The following is a 21,419-nucleotide window of genomic DNA, read 5'->3' as shown; positions in this document are numbered from 1 at the left end:
ATACGATAACTACCCTTAAGAAGCTTATAATTTAGAGGCGAAGACAAGCAGTTATTCGGTGGTTAAAACAATCCTGCTGACCCAGATTCCAAGGAAGCATGTATATTCTTTAGGGGGTTTCCTGGGAACCAAACGGTAGTCCCTAAGCACCCACAACGACATTTCATGCTTTGCTCTTAAAGCCCCACTTCACGTTCCTTATATCGAATGGATCTTATAGAAAAATGTCCCTTTTCTGCTAGTGTAAATTGCCTCTGCTAATTTGGGTTGATGAGTAATGAAGAAGCTGTCTTGGGAATGAATCTGGAAAGAGAGCCAATGGGCTTGATGACTTGTTGGGCTCAAAATTTTTAGATATTTCTGCTCTGCAGTGGGTTGAATAGTGAAGGGGATTATCAGTGATAAAGAATACTTTTTAATTCGGGTCAAAGAAAGTATGGGATTTTCATGGAAGCAAAGGGCTCTTTTTTCCTGACTAGAAATGGAATCTGAGACAAAGTTTGGGGTTAGAGGTAGAGATGGTCTCCACCACGAATAGGGAAACCACTTTTAGAATCTTTAAAGGAAACAAATTACCTCATGCACTTCCCTGCCAAATTATATTTTGCAAAATACTCCATTGATTCCGAAACGACTCCTTCTCTGTAATCACCTTCCTAGAAAGGGACACTGTGGATGACGCACTACATTTAGTTGTTTTTCTTTGACTGGGGGTTGGGTTTGCCGGCATGCCTTGGTCATGGCCAAGCACTTTACCAAGTAGGCTCTCCATCTTCACCCCCAGGGGAGCTGCCCCACTGTGTGCTGAGGCATCGGAGCTATGGTGTTCACCCTTTTAGTCTGTGCCCTCACTTAACAGTGAGTCATCCACGTGCTTACCCAGTGTGCGAGCTGCATTAAGACAAGGGTGGCTGCGGGTACAGCTGACAAGGATGCAGTCTGTGAGTAAGGCTGACGGGCAAGGGCTGGAGGGAAGGGACGGGGGCGGCAGTTTCCAAGGGCAGAAACCAGGACAACGTGGCTGAGAGAGGGAGGGAGGTGTCTACAGACACAGCTACTTCAACTAAAGGTTCAAAGGCGAATAGAGCCAGGGTCCAAAATAAAAATGATTTTCCCTCAAAAATTTGCTAAAATTGATGATTCAGACTTGGACTGGAAGTGGGCAGCGTGTCCGGCAGATCAACAGTGTGTAAGGTACTGGAACCAAGGGGACAGTTCTTTTGTATTTTCTTCTCCTCTCTTTTCTTCTCCAACTCTCTCTTCTCCCTTCCTTTATACCTCTCTTCCCTTTCCCCCACATGCCTGGTAAAACTTGCTTTCATTTTCAAGGTTCTTGATCATCCGTCTCTTGTACTTCAAGGTAAAATTTTACAAACACCTTCGACCTAGAACGTCCACACATGGCCCTTGTCTCTAGCCCAATTACACAAAACCGGGGAGATCTTTTAATTATAATCCATCCTTTACAAATAATACAATGTTATATTATTGCCTTTTCAACCAATGGCAAAAGCATTTAGAAATGGATGGCAGGGGAAGGGTGTGGTATAAAGCAAATCCAATTGGTTGAGATACAGAAGCACGCCTGCCACATTGGCCTCTGTTGGCACCATCCTATAATGAATCAGATGTGCTGGGGTAATGAGTGAGGAGGAAAATCCATCTAGAAGGCCTCTCACCATGTGACTTTGATGCCTGAGTGCATGGTGGTGTCATTGGGAATATAAGAAGAGGAAATGTTTCAGGGGAAGAGTGTTTGGGAAGAAGTTTGGGTCATGTGGGCCTTTAAGGATCTTGGTGGCAATTCAGGTGGAAATACTCAGTACGCAATTGGGTATATGTGTTGGAAACTCTAGCAAGATTAGTGTTTGGAGTTATATATTTTAAATATTTTTGAGGCCATGTATTTGGGCAAGATCACACAGGGGAAGCTTATACTAGAATGAGAAGAGTAAAGGGTCAAAGCTCTCGGAAATAGAAATACGTACGGTTCACCTTATTTTAGGATTTAGAGATTTAAAACATGAGCTCTCAATAACATAAACTCCCAGGGAGCCTCCCTTGAGAGTTATCACCATGGTTATTTCTGCAGTACAGCTTATATTTTTAAAGAAAAAGACACAACTTACACTTCTGTGACAGTAGACATTAGAAAATTCCATAAGATGATCACACCATTTAAGGTTCCAGCAACTATCAAATTATATCCTTCCGCTTGTAATAAATCAATGCAGTTCACTTCTGTACCAATGGGAGGAGGCTAAAGGAGGAAAGAAATAGAGTCACCAACCATCATGATCACAGTGTCTAACAACACATGTGCACACTTTGCAATTCTGTCATTAACCTAAAACAAAATGTCTAATGTATTTTTTTTAGTTCTAGAGGATGAAATTTAGTAAAATCCATTTATTCTTTGGGGTATAAAAATTTCTAATCTTCAGAATTCATTAAAATAACAAAAATATACTCTCCCTCTTTGCTGCCTGCTTCCTTTCAACTTTGATTTATCAGTCCTTTAGGTTGTGTTCCCATCTTTTTCTTCCCTTCATACTTCTTGATTCCTTTCTTTCGATACATGCCTCTCTCAGTTGCCTGGCATCAGTTACTAAGTAATCTATCACAAGTTCTGCTACTTTCACTGCCTAAATATCTTTTGGAATTTCTCCTTCCTCACCATCTCCACTACCATAGCTTTATATCCTTCATTTAGAACAATAGCCTAATCCCCTCATATTCTACCTTCAGTCTTGTTCCTTTCGACTCTGTCATCTAAGAGGCTAAGAAAGGTGAGCTACTTAGAGTTATGAATCTGATCATGTCACTTTTCACTGAAAGCCTTTCAATAATTTTCCCTTTCTTACAGGACCCTCAATCCCCTGACCCAGCCCCTTGCTATGTGTCCATCTTCATCTCTACACAGAGACGCCAGTAGTTACCCCCCACAAACCAGGCAATTTCCACCTCTCTGACTTGTTCATGGTAGCTCCTTCTCTTGGGGCACACTTCATCTTGTCACTTCTTCCTAAAAAGTCCCCACCCGGGCCAAGATAACTCCTGATGATTCTTTAAGACCTAATTCAGCAACCATCTTCTTCAGGAAATTTTCTGATTTACTCATATCATGCAGGTGCCATACCTTATCCACCTTTGCATTTCCAGTGCTTAGACCCACATAGGATACTTCACAGGTTCAATAAAAAAATGCTTCATAGGGAAACGGACTTTGGCCCAGTGGTTAGGGCGTCCGTCTACCATATGGGAGGTCCGCGGTTCAAACCCCGGGCCTCCTTGACCCGTGTGGAGCTGGCCATGCGCAGTGCTGATGCGCGCAAGGAGTGCCGTGCCACGCAAGGGTGTCCCCCGCGTGGGGGAGCCCCACGCGCAAGGAGTGCGCCCGTGAGGAAAGCCGCCCAGCGTGAAAAGAAAGAGCAGCCTGCCCAGGAATGGCGCCGCCCACACTTCCCGTGCCGCTGACGACAACAGAAGCGGGTGCCGCTGACGACAACAGAAGCGGACAAAGAAACAAGACGCAGCAAACAGACACCAAGAACAGACAACCAGGGGAGGGGGGGAAATTAAATAAAATAAATAAATCTTTAAAAAAAAAAAAAAAAGCTTCATAAATGAAAGAGTTGTAGGGAAAAGACATTTTCATGCACATATCCAACTTGTTTTCCTAAGTGACTTTTATAAACTTTCTACCTATAGAGTAATTTTAAAGGATGTTGCAAAGAGAGTGCTATACATCCTTATTATGATAAATATAAAAAAATAAGGATTCAAAATCAGGATGCTAAAGGAGGAAGGAAATAGATTTACACTCACATTACAATCCTAAAGAGCACTTTCATTCTATATCAATAATTCAATAATTTATTGCAATGTTCCTTCCATTTTTTTTTTCCATAACAATTGATTTTCATTACCCATGCAATTACTGGCCTACTACTTTGGTTCTGACTCACTGTGCATTCATCTTTCTTTTTTGAGTATTCAAACAAAGTTTCATAAATCAAATATATAGAACTGAACCTAGTGTTTCCAATGGCTGGTAGAATTAGAAGGCTAATAGAATTACTCTATGAGGAAAGGAGATGCATTTTGTTCTCTTCTGCACATGTTACAAGACAATGCTCTTATGGCACAGTCACTGTATACATTGATTTCAAAGTCCTTCTAGGTAACAATAAAACTTGCTTATAATTTAAATTCTGGCCATGAATGGAATTTGAACTGCACTACTAAATTGACATTTTGGTTTAATTTGAGGAGAAATAATAGATCTTTGTGCTATGGGAAAATCAGTTTTCAAATTCTATAAATTATGAGTTGTTTCACTAATGGCAGGGGAAAAACCCTCAAGACTTTCTTCATCGTTCCTTCTAAACTCAGTTTTCTTGCATTCTTTGACCAATTATCATTTCATTTTTAATTTTAAAAGCTGAAAAGTATAAGTGGTTTGGGCTAAGATGAATCAAATAAGGCCAATGAAAATTCTCATTTAAAAATATCAGTTGGTCTAAATTTTTACAGGAACAAAGGCAGACAGCATCCTTACCTCTTTCTCCTTCAGCTTCAGATCAACGTCCCTCTGCCCTCATGCCTGTGCTGGTCACATATGTTCCTGCCCTATTGTGAACACCTCACCAAAATAGTTTTCCAAAGAGATTTTGAGTGAAACATTCTAGATTCTGTGTGGAAACAGGGTCTTTGCAGACAAAACCCATTTGAGATGAGGACATCCTGGGTGGGCCCTAAACCGAACAAGGCTGGTATCCTTTTAAGAGGCAGGAAACCTGGACGAGGCCGTTTACACACAGGGAGAAGACAGCCATGAAGCGGAGGCCGGGGCTGGAGCTTTGCTTCACAAGTCAAGGAACGCCCGGGACACAGCAGGAAGAGACGAGGGAGGTTCTCCAGAGCTGTCAGAGGGAGCGTGGCCTGTGGACACCTCCATTTCGACTTCCAGGCCCCAGAACTGTGAGAAAAGTGCCTGCTGCTTTAAGCCACCCAGCTTTGATGGTTCGTTATGGCCGGCTGTCCTGGTTTGAGTCTTCTGTGGACCGCAGGAGATTGGGTTCTTCAGCTAACCCATGCTGTGCCTGGAAGCCTCCGGAATGTGGGCCTTTTGCTTAGATCACTTTGGGTGAGATTGCTCCAGACCCAGGGAGGATCTGAATCCTTTTACTGGAGTCCTGTGTAAGGAGAGACACACAGAGAAAGACTGCTGCCACTTTTACCTGCCATGTGAGAAAGGATGCCAAGATCGTCTCCCGCTGCTGAAAGTCAGAGGAACCCCAAGGGGCTGAGAGCGGCAGCGGCTGGAATGGCGGGGCAGCCAGCGAGGAGGAGGAAGAGAAGAGCCACGTGCCTGACTGCCAGGGCTGAGCTTGGGGAGAAAGTGAGCCCGCAGGGGAAGGCAGCAGCGCGGGCAGGGACCAGGATCCGTTTCGCCTGGCCACATGGCAGGACTCCGGGGCCGCCGGCAGCCAGCCTTGGAGAGGAAGCATCTCTGATGATGCCTTGATTTGGACATTTTCTCAGCCTCAGAACTGTCAGTTTTACCCTAATAAATTCCCATTATAAAAGCCAACATATTTCTGGTATATTGCTTGGGCAGCATTTAGCAAACTAAAACATGGACTTAGGAAACTAATATGCACTTATGTGATGGTCTAGTATAGAAAAAGTAAATCTATTATGAAAAATTCAGAACAGCGCTGCCTTTGGGTAAGGGGGCAAGTATGGACCCGGCAGGTCCAGGAAAGAATTTTCTGGGGGTAATGGTAATGGTTTTTATAGGGGTTTGGATTGAATATGTCTTATTCAAACTGATGGAATGAAACACTTAAAATTTGTGAATTATATTGTATGTAAATTTTACTAAAATAAAGAACCATAAACAAATAGTAGTTAAGAATGTGTCCAATGAGTGTTTGGGGTTGATGTGTCTTCATGTCTTTGACTTACTTCAAAATGCACTGACAAAATAAGAGATTTAAAGATGGATAGAAGATGGATAGATGGGTAGATATGTGATACAGCAAATATAGCAAAATGTTCATAATAAAATTTAAGTGGAGGGATATATGGGTGCTCATTGTATAATTTTTTGAACTTCTCTATGTTTGTATTTTTTTCATAAGGAAATGTTGGAAAGAAAAAGCTACTGACCTGATGTTTGCTACAACTTCAGAGACGTTTTAAACCCCCAGAAGCCCATCCATGGACAGGGGTGTCTGTATTCATCAGCCAAAGGGGTACAGATGCGAAATACCAAAGGGGTGCTGATGCGAAATACGGGACATTGGTTGGTTTTAATAAAGGGTATTTATTTGGGGTAGGAGCTTATAGATACCAGGTCATAAGCATAAGTTACTTCCCTCACCAAAGTCTGTTTTCCTGTGTTGGGGCAACATGGCTGCTGACATCTGCAAGGGTCCAGGCTTCTGGACTTCCTTTCTTCCAGGGTCTTGTTTCTCTCCAGGCATAGGGTTCCTCTCGTCCCGGGGCTCCAGCTTAAGGCTGCAGCATCAAACTCTAACATCAAAACTACAACATCAAAAACTCTCTCATCAAAAGCTCCAACTTGGGAAGCAGACTTGGCCCAGTGGTTAGGGCATCCATCTACCACATGGGAGGTCCGCGGTTCAAACCCCAGCCTCCTTGACCCGTGTGGAGCTGGCCCATGTGCAGTGCTGATGCGCACAAGGAGTGCCCTGCCACACAGGGGTGTCCCCCACATAGGGGAGCCCCATGAGCAAGGAGTGCGCCCCGTAAGAAGAGCCATTTGGTGTGAAAGAAAGTGCAGCCTGCCCAAGAATGGCGCAGCACACACGGAGAGCTGACACAACAAGATGACGCAACAAAGAAACACAGATTCCCGGTGCACTGATAGGGATATAAGCAGTCACAAAAGAACACACAGTGAATGGACACAGAGAGCAGACAACTCGGAGGGGAGGCGGGGAAGGGGAGAGAAATAAATAAAAAATAAATAAATCTTAAAAAAAAAAGCTCCAACTCTGTCCTTTGCCATGCCTTTTATCTGTGAGTCCCCACCCACCAAGGGGTGGTGACTCAACACCCTAATGACATGGCCCAGTCAAAGCCCTAATCATAACTTGATCACGTCCAGGTATAGACCAGATTACAAACATAATCCAATGTCTGTTTTTGGAATTCATAACTATATCAAACTGCTACAGAGTCCATGGATCTGGTAAAGACCTCTGGCTCTAAACTTTTGAAGAGAGGAGAGAAAGATCACCATGAGACAAGGGACTCCAAGGATTGCTGGTGAGCCAGCCCCAGAACGCTACAGCTGTGCCAAACCAAGACACCTTGTTATCAAAACCTAGGAGACACTGAAACACCTAGCTATGCTTAAAGGAGAAAATGACAGACAGCAGGGACCTCCTCAGTGGAGGTGGAAGCCCACTTGTGATTATTTTCAAACAATTATTTCTGATAACTGGAAATCTTACTACATCTAGCTCCCCAGAAGTTAGCATTGCTGTCGCAAAAAAAGACCACAGGCAAAATGAAAACACAAATAAGAAACTAGAAAAATATACTGACAACTCATTTCACAAGAATTAATATCCCATATATATATATATGTTCCTAATTATATATATTTGTGTATGTATACATATGTGTGTATTCCTAGTACCCCAGATATACAAAGAGTTCTAAAACATTTGAAGGAAAATACCAAAGCACTATATATAAAAATGACCAAAAGGTATGAACAGACAACTGGACTTACACATATAAAAAGATGCTCATCTAACTCTTTACCAGAAAAATACAAAATTTAAAATATCAAGTTACCATTTTTTATCTATCAGATCACCTAAAATCTAAAAGTATGATAATATGTTGGCAAAGATGTGGGGAAATAGGTACTCTCATACACTGTTGGTTGCAAAACTGTATAGGAGAATTTGGCAATATAGTAAAATTGCATTAGCATTTACTTTTTGACCCAGGAATCCCTCCTCTAGGAATCTATTTTAAAATTTTGAAATGATATGCCAAAGGCAATTTGCTGCAGCACTATTTGGAATTGGAGAAGACTGGAAACAACCCAAATAATCACCCACTGGGGACTAGTTGATTAAAAGATGTTACATCCATATGGATGATCTACTACAGAGGATTCTAAAAGAAAGATAAAGATTTCTTTATACTGCTTATATATATTCCAGAATATATTGTTAAATAAAATAAGCCAGGAATGGAAGAATGTGTCTATTATTCTACCTTTTGCTTAAGAAGGGGTGGAGAGGGTACAAATGAGGACAAGCATTTGATTACATTTTAAAAAGGACATTGGAAAAAAAATTAAAAACTTAAAAACCAAAGGTTAACTACATGTTAGGGTGGGAACAGGGTGGAAAGGGCAAGTCTAGAAGTTAGGCTTCTTGGAATAGATCATATTTTGTAGATTTAAAGTTGAGAACTATTTAAATATTTGACATAATTATAACACAAAATTAAAAATTTAAAAAGCAGTAAATATCAAACAAATGAAACAAATAAACCTAGCTTTTATCAAGGTGGTGACATAAGGAATAATTTCAAGTAATTTTAAAGTACAGTGGTTGACTGGCTATTTCAAGTGATATATATCCTAAGGACAAAAGAACTGCAAAGAGAACAAAATCTTGAATTGATTTTAGTTATTATATTTCTAGTAATTTTGTTATTATTCTGATACTATAATATAGGGATCCTATATATTATAGAGAATATATTATAGATATAATAGGATAATGCAAAGAAGTAATTATGTTAATGTCTTGAGGTATTGAGATTTGCTGTAAGAGAGAAAAATAAAATATAATTAGTAAAAGCAATGAAATCTTAAGGTTGAATTGGAAACATCACTATGAACTAATGATTTCTTTCCTTCAAAATTTTTTTCCTAGCTCTCCCCAGTGAAAATGTCTAAAAACAAGAACCAATCTACTAGTCATGGGCATCTTTAGAACACTGATTGTATTGTCTATATCACTATTTCCTACTAAAAGGAGCTAGGGATTCTTGGAAAAGTGGCAGATTCCAGATCTGGGATGAGAAATATAAAAGATGAGCCTGCAACATCTTGTCATACCTGCCACATAGTTCTGGAAGTTATTCAGAACTTCTGGGAAAATGTCAAAAGAACACAGGAGCTTCAAAAGTCTCCACCCAGCTTGAGATGGGACAATTTGAGTTTCAATAATAATAATAAATGCAAATGACTGAAACATCAAAAATAATTAAATCTATGAGTTGAAAATGATACTTAACAAATAAAATTCATTGGTCACTTTTAGAAGATTGCAGGGAACTGTCAGTTTGCCATAGGGCTACTGATACAAAGTCCTAGCGATGGGTTGACTTTTATAATTGGGATTTTATTTAGGGTGAAATCTTATAGTTCGGAGGCGGTGAAATGTCCAAATCAAGGCACCATCCGAGATGCCTTCTGACCGAGTCAGCCGCGGGTGCTGCTGGCGTCCTGCCCTGTGAAGAAGCAACATGGCTGCCCATCTCTGCCTTATGCCCAGAATCTACGTCTCCTGGAGCTCAGCTGTGGCACCCAGGCATAGAGCTTGTCTCTTTCCAGGCTCCTCTCTCAGTCTCGGCTGCTCTGCTTCCTTCCCAAGTCCAGCTGTGGGCTAGCAGGCAAGTGGCAGGGCTCCCCTCTCGAGCTGCTCTGTGGGCCCAGCCTCTTGGGGGCTTCACGCTTCAGCTTTGACTGCGCGAGATCCTCGAGTCCTCTTTCACACGGCAGAGTTGAAAATGGAGGCCTCCTTTCTTTGTGTGTCTCACTGTGTCTCTGCTTATATAAAGTTTTGGTAAGGTGGCCAAGAGCCAACCTGAACCGTGCCTCACTAACGTAGCCCAATCAAAAAGGCTCCACAGCCACAGGAATGGACTAGTCCAAGAACCTAAGCCTTTTTAGAAGGAGAATCATCATTTATCTTGGCTTTCCTGTATGAAACGGTGTATACTGCCAAGTTAACCAAATAATAGATGGCGAGTTTTTCTTTTAAAGACACATTCCAGCAAGTAGTGACCAACAGTAGTAGCTAGCATCCCAGAAAGATGGCCAGCCATTACGTCAATTTTGATGAATGCACACAACACCATCTATGAAAGAGTCTAGGAAAAAAAATCAAACCTGTATGCAGTCAAGTCACCAGATTTAACTGCCAAATTACAGAGGAGATTCTTAAATGACACCATGAGGGCATAAGTAGCAAAATCCTGAAAGTGAGAAGCAGTGACACAAACTGTCCAATTGCTTCAATAAATTACAAAGAAAGAAAGAGCAAGAGAGATGGAGAGAAATCTGTATATTAGAAGAGATATAAGAGACTTATCAGACAAATGAAACAAATGGCCCTTATTTGGATCCTGGTTGAAATAAAGAAACTGTAAAGCAATATGATGAAATCTGTGACATTTGCACAATCAGTGAATATGTGATATTAAATATCAAATATTGTTCTGCTTTAAGAGTCAGTAATGTTCAGAGCTATATACTGAAATATTTGGGATGAAATGATATCATGTCTAGGATTTGCTTCAAAATAATCCTTTGGTGTGAGTGCAAAGTGGTGGGAATAAAGATGGAACAAGTTTGGCCATTCATAGGTAATGTTCAAGCTGAGCAATGGTCTACAGAGGTTCATTGTATATTTTTTCTCTACTTTTGTATGTGTTTGAAAATTTCCACAATAATAAAGTAAAAATTTTAAAACTTAAACTTACTTTGGCATTCCGAGCTAAGTTTTTCTCAAGCATCAATTCAACATTTGGGAAAGGAAGAGTGGTGCTCCCACGGGTAGGAGACGTCTTCAGAGGCACAACCCACTTGCCATCTTGCAGGACAGGCACGATATCAGGCAGCTCCCAGATCACAGCAAGGAAAATGTCATCTTCCCTGCCCTGGAAGAGAAATCCAACGGCTACATGAAACGCTCGATTGTTTCATTGTGAGCTAATTTAAACATATAGAGAAAAATCGAACATACACTCTTGTACCCACCACTGACGTTACCAAATTTTAAATTCCCTGTATCCCTTCTTACTATAATTCCGCTCACTTCTTCCTCCCCAGAGATAATCATTAACCTAAATATAGTGTTAGTCACAAAAGTTAAAATATTTCTCTGTCTCTGTGGGGTGTGTGTGCATGTGTGTGTGTAATATCAAGTTTAGGCTTTTAACCTTTTTATACATGTTACAAAACTATATGCATTCATCTTTAACTTGCTTGTTTCACTCCATATTATTTTCTGAGATTTATTTACACAAGTTATTACTTGGGCCTCTAGTTCATTTATTTTTTACTGATTTTTGGGGTTATATGAATACACCGAATTCTATTTATTCATTCTACCATTGGATGTTTCGATGTTGCCAATTTTTTACTGCCTGTCTTTGTGGACGTATGCCATAGTTTCTTGAGTATATGGCTGAAGTGTGATTGCAAAGTTACTGTAAGGTATGTACATCATCAACTTTTACTAGACATTGCCAAATGGCTCTTGAAGATGATATTATCCATTTCCACTCTCACCAGGAGATGAGAGTTTCCACTTCTTCACATGCTTGACATACTTCGTGAGTTTACTTGATTTTTAAAAAATTGTTCACCTGACAGATTTGAAATATAGTAATTTAAAAATTATTTTAAAAATTGATGAATTACACTCATTACCTTTTCCTTATTATTAGTGAGTTGAACATTTTTTCACGTGTTTGCCAGGCAATTGGGTTTTCTTCCTGTCCTTTATACATTTTTCTATTTGGCTATTTGTTTTTGTTCTGGATTTGTGGAATTTCTTTAGATATTCTGGTTCCTACTCCTTTCTCAGTTGGAATACAACTGTATTTTCATAATCTGTCACATGTCTTTTCACTTTGTTTTTTAGGACAAGTTTTTTAAAAATTGTGGTAGCATATTAACCATTTTTAACCACTTGTAAGTGTATAATTCAGTGTCATTAATTACATTTACACTGTTGTTTTACCATCACCACTATCACCAAGATTTTCCATCACCCCAAACAGAAGCTCTGTGTACATTCAGCAATAACTCCCCATTCTTCCCCTCCCCCAGTCCCTGTTAGCTTCTAATCTACTTTCTGTCTCTATGAATTTGTCTGTTCTAGATATTCATGTAAGTGGAATCATGACATTTGTCCTTTTGACCTGGCTTATTTCACTCAACATGATGTCTTTAACGTTCATCTATGTTGTAGCATGTATCACATCAGAACTGTATTCCTTTTTACAGCTTAATAATATTCTCTTTTATGTATATACTATGCTTTATCATTTATCAATGGACACTTGATTGTGTCCACCTTTTGCCTATTCATTTTGGGCATGCCTTAACTAATAACATCTTCAGAAGTTCTATTTACAAATGGTTCACGCCCACAGGGCCAGGGATTGGGACCCGACCATGCCTTTTGTGAGGAATATGATTCAGTCTCCAACACCATCTCTTGTATTTTTCTAGTAGCAGAACTCCAGTGAGCAGAAAAAGAAACATAGCTAAGGGGACCTATAATCCAGAGAGAAAAAGAAATAAAACATGCAAACTAACTAGAACTGCTAAAGGAGTTTGAGAACTTGAGCAAAAATGAAGACTACTGTATTAGTCAGCCAAAGGGTTGCTGATACAAAATACCAGAAATCTGTTGCCTTTATAAAGCGTATTTATTTGGGCTAAGAGCTTACAGTTACAAGGCCTTTCTCACCAAAGTCAGTTGCCATGTGTTGAAGCAAGATGGTGGGCATGGGCCCAGCTTCTTCCAATTTCTGCTCTAGGCTGACACAGGGCTCATCTCTCAGGGCTTCCTGTATCAGTCTGCATTGGGCTTGTTTCTTTCCAGGCCTTATCAGCTGCTCAGCTGCTCTGTTCTCTTCAGCTGCAAATTATCAGGTAACTGACTCATCTCTTCCCAGGGCTCCAGGATCAAAGTTTTCTCCTATGGAGTGCTCTTTCTTCTCGTGTGTCTTCTTGAGAGAATGTCTGTTTTTCAGCTCACCAAGGGGACAGGGATTCAACCCTGAGTCACACCCTACTCAAGTGGCTGAATCTAAGTCCTAATCTTTTTTTTTTCTCTCTATTCTTTTAAAATGTTACATTAAAAAAATATGAGGTCCCCATATACCCTCCACCCCCTTCACCTCAATCCTCCCACATCAACAACCTCTTTCATCATCGTGGCACATTCATTGCATTTGGTGAATACATTTTGGAGCACTGCTGCACTGCATGGATAGTGGTTTACATTTTAGTTTACACTCTCCCCCAGTCCACCCAGTGGGCCATGGCAGGATATACAATGTCCAGCATCTGTCCCTGCAGTACCACCTAGGATAACTCCAAGTCCTGAAAATGCTTCCATATGATATCTCTTCTTCCCTCGCCCTGCCCTCAGCAGCTACCGTGGCTACTTTCTCCACATCAATGCTACAATTTCTCCATTACTAATCACAATATTTCCATTTCAGCATATTGGTAATTGCAAAAGCATGACCCCACTCTCTAGTATCAAATTCTGCATTAGATATTATTATTATTATTATTGTATTAGATATTATTAGATATTGTATTAGATAAATTCTGTATTAGATATTATTATTGAATTAGATATTATTCTGTGTTTGATATTATTAAGAAATCATCAATAATATCAAACTGCTACAGATACTAATCCCAGTTGGTTATTATGGGTTGCATATATCTTCTCAAGCTATTCTTGTTTTCACTCTGGTGATGATGTGTGATGAAGAAAAGTGCTTAGTTTTAATGTAGTCAAATATATCCATTACAATTAGCGATTTTAAGTCTTATTTAAGATATTTATTTATCCTGAGAATCTCTCTTACCTGCTAAAAGCTTTCATTTAATGTCTTTAAGTCATGAATCAACCAGAAACAGACACTCTTAGGATTTTTTTCCTGTATGGATGCCTAGATGCTCCAAAACCACTTATTAAAAAGCCTTTTCTTGCCACACAGCTCTCAGTGTCATTTCTGTCATGAATGGGCTGTTTTTGTTCTTTTGCTCTATTTATTTATTACTCTGCAAAACCTCATTGTCCTGTTTCCTTGTGGCGTGGTTGATTTGACTGTGGCCTGCAATGAGAAGCCTTCCTCCAGAATGGGTTTGGGCCTGCTAGGTGCCTAGTGAACTGCTAGTTTTGGACCACCTTAAACCGAGTTCAAAGAGGGATGCTCGCCTTCCTTCCCTGGCTCAGTGTCAGGCAATCTCTCCTGCATTGTTCTTCTCCACCCCTACCCTGATAGTGTGGTTTTGGGGCCCAGCTTTTTGTGGATATGGTATTAAATTTCTTGCCTTCAGCAGGGCCTCAACCTTGACTATTTTTTTGCCCCTCATCTGGTGAGTCTCCAAAATTGAGGCCGTTTTCTTTGGCAAATATCCTCAGGGCAAAAGTGGCAGTGATGTCCAGGTACTCAATTTACCTCCGTCTCCACTTTCCCTTAAATTTTGGTCTGGTGTTTTTTCACTATATTATCAGCTCTTTAATACTAGCAAAGAGATTTAAAATCTATTATTTTCCCCAGAACTTTTAGTTGTTTTCAGTGGAGGGTTAGTCTGAGTAATCTAGCTTACCAATACTGTATTTTCCTTAGAATCCAAAGATTTGAAACAATACCTAGCACATGTGGGAAAACACAAAATATTTCTTGTATATGTTGAATTTAATTGAAAATCACTGGAAAGAGAACTCTTCCTTGATTCCCAGATTGGACTGGGCCACCCACCATCATAAGCTTCAGTAGCACATTCTGCAAGTATTAATCACACTTGAAATAGGTGATTCAATATCGGTCCTTCCCATTAAACTGTAAATTCTGTGACGAAAGGGAGCATGTCTTTTGGTCCATGGCAAGCATTTGATAAATGGTCATTGAGAAAAATAGTGAGTGAAAATATTCTAGAAAATGACCATGTAAATCAAGCCATAATTTACTTTTCTGGGTGTGCTTTCAACATTATTTTTGTTGCAAAGCTCGCCTTTCAAAGTCAATAAAAATTCCCCAAATACTCCCCCCATGCATTTACTGTTGTCTACTTTATGAGAAGGTTTCTTATATTTCTTTATTCTTTTAGTACTTAAAAGCACCCACCCTGGGCTGAGCAAGAATACAAATCTGAATAATGAAGATGTCCAGTCCTCCTCAAGCTTATAACCTATAGGTACTGGAGATAAGAGGCCCAGAATTATCACACTGAAATGAAATGTGCCACAGTAAAATGAAAAAGAATTTTTTTTTTTTGATGTGGGAACAGTACCGTGCTGCTTTTTGCAGCCTCTAAAAAAGTATCTATGCAGAGAGATATTGTCTTTTAGGAAGGGCATCCTGATAGTCAAGTACACAAACATAAAATAGGAAAAGCTACATACGGTTGTGTTTTAGAGTTGATTACTAAGAAATTCCTTTGCACAGTGCCAGTTTTGGTTGCCCAGGTGAAGGAAGAGTATATGGAATCAGGGAAGGTTTTTCCTTTTTTCCCCAGCACTACACCCATCAGTCATCTTAATGACTGCTGGCACTTCACGATTGCTTCTATTCAAGAAGTTTCTTAGGATCTTAGCTTTCGAAGGGGAATAAGGAAGACAATGAGTCCTTGGGTTCTAGGGGACAGGGAGCCGTCCACTCAACAGCCATATAAATTATCTAGCCTTCAGGATAAATATAATGAAGGCATTAGTATTTCCAGGTGGTAACAGAGTCACAGGAAAAATAAATCAGCCTATCTCAATCCTCCTAAAACATCAACTTTAAAGAAACAAAGAAACTCAGGTGACACATGGAAAAGGTGCCTGGAGTTGCCTGACTGCATTATGGGTTACAAGGGCAGAGAATCCCTGCTCCTTCTCACAGAGCCTGCTGGAGAGCAGTTCTGCCTGGGGAAGTATTTCCAAATAAGGGTGGCAGCTGCGCATAGACTTAAACTTTCTGACGCCCACTTTAGAGGTCCCTGCCCAGCCTTCCACGGGCGTTGTCCGGGCAGGTGCTGTGGGTGGCAGCTGTTCTGTTTTGGGCTTTGCTTGGACTTGGGTCATGTTAATGAGCAACACTCCAGGAAGGCTGGTGAATAAATGCTTTGCTTTTCCCAAAGAAACTACAGTACAAATATAAAAATGAGACCGTAAACCTGGATCATTTTGATCTTCCCATTGCGCTCCAAGGTAAGGAGGAAGTACTGCTGCTTTTCTTGCGGTCTCAGGAAAATCAGGCGTTGCCACACGTGCTCTTCTTCCTTCCATTCTTTCCCTTCGGACAACACTTTCATCTCTTGTCCACTGCCAAAGTCCCAGATCTTCAATGTCCCTGAGCACAGAGAGAAAAGACTTGGTGGATAAACATGAAAAATCAATCCAAATTATTGCTCTCGGCCAAAAAATTATTCTTCATTTATTTTGCACTTTGCATCTCCTCAGCCTTGCTGTGCATGAAATACTTTTCTATATACCTTAGTTTGTCACAGACTGATAAAAAAATAAATGAGACCAGGCAATGTTTTGAAATTTGTGACTCTCTCCCTTGACATCCTTAGACTCTCCTATTTGATCATTCCCTGCTAAGTGAAATTTTTCTGCCTTTATTCTACCACTGCATTTCCAGTTTGCTAAGCATCCCCCAATATGGGAATATCAGCTATCATATCACAATCATTATTAATAGCATAAGAACACTCCAATGATCTGTTCCTTAAAAGATACTGGCAGGTTTTAGAAGTTTAGCTCTTACGTTTGAGGGAATTCTAGTAGGAAGGTGTAGCAGTTTGTTATGGTTATGAATTCCAAAAATAGATATTGAATTATGTTTGTAATCTGGTCTGTACCTGGGCATGATTAAGTTACGATTAGGGCTTTGATTGGGCCAGGTCATTAGGGCATTGAATCCCCACCCCTTGGTGGGTGGGGACTCACAGATAAAAGTTATGGCAAAGGACAGAGTTGAGGGTTTTTGATGTCAGAGTTTTGATGTTGGAGTTTGATGCTGAAGCCTTAAGCTGGAGCCCCAGGAAGTAAACTCACAGAGGAAGGAGAAGCCAGCCCTAGGAAGAGAGGAACCCTGAGCCTAGGAAGAAGCAAGCCCCAGGAAGAGAGGAACCCAGGAAGCCTCAACCCTCACAGACATCAGCAGCCATCTTGCTCAAACACGTGAAAATAGACTTTGGTGAGGGAAGTAACTTAAGCTTTATGGCCTGGTATCTGTAAGCTCCTACCCCAAATAAGTACCCTACATAAAAACCAAGTTCTGGCATTTTGCATCAGCACCTCTTTGGCTGACTAGTAAGTAGGAAACTGTCCAGCTTAGAGGTTTTTAATTGGTTACATGAGGGAAATGAGAAAGGGATGCCAAGTTCCTTCTTACTTTTGAAATTATGCTGTCTTTATAGTTTACTTAGTCCTGTTGACTTGGGGGACCTTGATAGAAGGGTCGGAGATGGAACTCAATGTAGTTGTTGAGTACCTATTTCTAGGTAAAGAATCATCTTCTAACATGTAACTTTTATAGTAGTAACCACAGGTTTAGAATCCAGTTGATTATCACTCTTCTAGGTACATACTCAAAAGAGTTGGAAGCAGGGACTTGAATGTACAGTTGCATACCAATATTCATAGTGGCATTATTCACAATTGCCAGAAGATGGAAGCAACCCAAGTGTTCATCAACCAATGAATGGGTAAACTAAATGTGGTATATACACACAGCGGAATATTATTCAGTCATAAAAATGAATGAACTTCTGATACATGTGACAGCATGGATGAGTCTTGAAGACATCATGTTGAGTGAAATAAGTCAGACACAAAAGGACAAATATTGCATGATCTCACTGGTATTAAATAATTAGAATAGGCTCGGTTCAAAACAGGAAACTCCTGAGTCTGGCCAGCCGTCAATAAATCATTTTTCCTTCTCAAAAAAAAAAAAAAAAAAATAGAATAAGCAAACTCATACAGTTAGAATTTAGAATATAGTTTATCAGGAACTAGGAAAGGGTAGGGAATGGGAGGTAATGCTTACATTATACAGAGTTTCTGTGTGGAAGGATAGAAAAGTTTTGGCAATGGAAGGTAGTGACAGTAGCACAACATTGTGAATATAATTAACAGCACTGAATTCTATATTTGAATGTGGTTAAAAGGGGAAACGTTATGTTGCATATATAGAACTAGAATAAAATTTTTTTTAAAAATCCATAGAACTGTGCAACAAAAACAGCGAACGCTAAGGTAAGCTTTGGACAATAATTAGTAGTACAATTATAAAAATGTGCTTTCATCAATCGTAACAACTGTATCTCACAAATGCAAGGTGCTGAGAACCAGGTGGTATATGGGAACCCTGTATCTCATGCATGGTTTTTGTAAACCTACAACTTTTATAATTAACAAAAAGAAAAAGCATTCAGTTGACTACCTCTCCTAGCAGTTTTTCTCCCCTCCCACCTGCCCTCTCAACTCTAATCCTGCTGGACATCCAGGGAGTTTTCACTCTACTCTTTCCTGCCCCAGACGCTAGGCTCTGCCCATCAGCAGCACTCACGGCTCTCAACATTTGTTTGTTCGCACACTAACGAAGTCATTGCACGCTGGTTAAATTCTCCCTATCCACCCAGCCTCGTGGTAGGGACTGGAGATAAAGGGAGCAGGCAGCGTTCCTGCCCGTGACAACGTTACAGTCTCGTAGAAAGACAGTCATGTGAGCAAACGATTGAAGAAGTGCCCGTGCTTCCCTTCACTGCTGGGTCATGTGGACCCCAGCTCTTGGCCCAGGTCTTCTGCTGCCTTGAGCCTTTGGACAGTCAGACATGGTAGGGCAGAAGGCAGTGAGAGGCAGTGCACACCTCTTCCTTGGTGGTGGGTGGTTTATGGGTAGAGCGGCTCTGGGGGTAAAAATCCTTCACCAAGAGTTGTCCTGGATCCAGGATCTTTGTCACCTAACATATGTGCCTCTGAGAAGGACAGACTGCCAATATTTAAAAGAATTCTAGATTCTACAATGAACAAAGTAAAATGTGGCTTGCTGTCATGAAAATAATACTATCTACAGTCACATATATATATATATAAATATGACTGTATAAGGTATATAAACATATAAATTGCTTAATGAGTGTGCCTGGTAATGATTGTGTATATTACTCGGGATTTCTATAATTACTTCTTATTTGTACACAGGGTTTGCTTATGGAGCTGTGCAATGCCTGTCTTGAGAACTGCTCCACATCAAGAGCAGTTATGGTCATTCATGCCCCATCAACTCAGCACCCATAAGTTTATTTCATGCTGTCTTGTCATCTAGTCACACTTTTAGAAATCAGACTTTCCCATCGGGATGGTCACTCTGTCCATCAGCTGGTTGGGAGCAAGCACTGATTTAGTGATATGCAACAGTGAGCACACATTCAGTTGGCTGCACGTCTAGATGAAGCAGGTCCTTTGCGGGAGTTCTGACCAGAGTGGGGTGGCACAGAGGGACTCTGTGCAGAGAAGCGTCAGACTACAGAACACAAGCCGAGCCTGGTGTGCTCCTAGGGTGGGACCGCTCAGGCCCTCGAGAGGCTCAGGCACACAAACAAGTCCAGTATGGAAGTCCAGGTGTCATATAACAAAGTTTCCTGGGGGTTTTGTCTGACCCAAACCCAGTATAAGTATTGTCAGCAAGCCCCAAATTGAACCTGATGGTGCCCAAAAGTAGGGGATAGACTGGGTCAGTACAACTCAGATAAGCCCCTCCCAGGATTAAATGAGAGCTGTATGTAAAGACTTTTGAAAACTATAAAAAATATTAACCTCATCAGTGCAACATAGGGCTTGCTTATTTTTCCGATCAATATCAAGACTTTCACACCCATTAGACAAGTGTCTAGCACTGATGAGTTGGGCACACCAATATCACTGGCATGCTTCCGTATTCCATCTGATTCATGCTCTTCCTCGAACCCAAAAAAACCTAATGAGTTCCTAGCACAAATTCCCAGGACACTAAAGCAGGGAGGCCGTACTTGGATTTTAGTCTGACCGTTATATGCTCCCGTGGCAAAAAGAAATCCACTCTCATCAACTGCCGCAGCGGTCAGCTCAACATTGAAGCCGTGAGGGTCTAGAATCTGGTATATTTGGAGGCCAGTGTCCAGCTCCCAAACCTGTAGGGAAGAATAAAACAGTTCACAGAATTCATTTGGGCTTCAATGCTTTTCAAAACTTTGCAATATTCAAAAGGGTCTTGAAAGTGGTACGAAGCTCATCTAGCACTCTTGCCAACATTCTGCCCTGAACGTAGGTTCGATCAAAGAAAGTTTAGGAAGACGTAGTGTTGTCTGACAGTCACTGTGCTGCCCTGGAGCAACTGTGTTGCGTGAGTAGGTGGCTGAGCCGGGCAGTGACTGGCGTCCAGGCAGCCTTTTGTCATAGAGGAAGTAGTCAACTGCCGCTCTGAGTCTGAAGCAAGGTGAGCAACAAGATAAAAATGTCTTGGCGAGGAGTGCAGTGGATGAGAAAGTCCAACTGCATTTATTTTCTGTGGATGCGCATCCAAATTCACCAGAGGTCACGGGCAAGAGTCTGTGCTCAGGGTGAAATCTGAGAGGAGCCTGGGGGAAAAGCCCACTGACCTTTCCAAGGAGTGGCCTGACTCAGCGCATGGGGCAGTGGGATTTCAGGGTAGGCCGTCTGTGTGATTGGCCCGGCGAGAACCAGAAAATCCAGAAAGAGGTTAAGCCGCACCATTATCCCTCTTTGGAGACACGGTCCCTGTTAGATCTGTAGCCTCCCTGTCTGCATCGCTCCCTCTTCGTGCATCTGCCATCCTCAGATGTAAACTAGATCGCTAGTAAATCAGAGCATGAACACGCCACACCGGAGGGCGGCCCTCTAAGTATTGGGGGTAGGATGGATATGAGAGATTGGCAGGTGCTCTGTTCATTCAAGCCAGAGAAAGCTTTTGTAGCTGGAGTGAAGGAGGGAGCTGGACGTGGCTGATGAACTAGCCTGAGGCCAGATACTGAAGAGCCGCTGGCTGGAAAGTGAGAGTGGAAGGGCGGATTTTACAGGAGGCAGCCTGGCTCTGCAGCCAGTGCCCTTACCCTCTGCGCGCCCTTGGGGTAGTGGGCCCTCAGGAGAAAGGGGAGGTGGTCACTGCACGGATGGGTCTCGGGGCTCACCCCTCTCCTGGCCTGGGGTTTGAGTCCTCTCCAGCCCATCAGATGTGAGCACGCACCCAGATGCAGCCCTTTTGGTTTGGGGGTTTTTTGTTTGTTTCCCCAGAGAAGTCATTTTCCCCTGATGAGACCAGTATTGCTTAAAAGCAGAACAGGTTCTAGTTTTCCTCTATTTACTCTCTGTGGG

General features: G+C 41.3%; 1 protein-coding gene across 2 annotated transcripts in view; it reads right to left on the bottom strand.

The window, feature by feature from the left end:
- WDR64 (WD repeat domain 64) overlaps positions 1 to 21,419 on the bottom strand; it is a 133,498-nt gene that overhangs the window by 33,253 nt on the left and 78,826 nt on the right. For both annotated transcript variants that reach the window (XM_058309482.1, XM_058309483.1), the window contains exons 13-16: positions 20,095 to 20,218; positions 16,211 to 16,386; positions 10,774 to 10,950; positions 2,130 to 2,260 (exon numbers count right to left, since the gene is read on the bottom strand). In XM_058309482.1, the coding sequence (XP_058165465.1) occupies positions 2,130 to 2,260; positions 10,774 to 10,950; positions 16,211 to 16,386; positions 20,095 to 20,218 (608 nt within the window). The remainder of the gene's footprint in view (positions 1 to 2,129; positions 2,261 to 10,773; positions 10,951 to 16,210; positions 16,387 to 20,094; positions 20,219 to 21,419) is intronic.

Source organism: Dasypus novemcinctus, chromosome 13, assembly GCF_030445035.2.
Source record: "Dasypus novemcinctus isolate mDasNov1 chromosome 13, mDasNov1.1.hap2, whole genome shotgun sequence".
NCBI classification, from domain to species: Eukaryota; Metazoa; Chordata; class Mammalia; order Cingulata; family Dasypodidae; genus Dasypus; species Dasypus novemcinctus.
The sequence above is the reverse complement of the archived record's forward strand: the minus strand, read 5'-3'. Positions and strand labels throughout refer to the sequence as shown.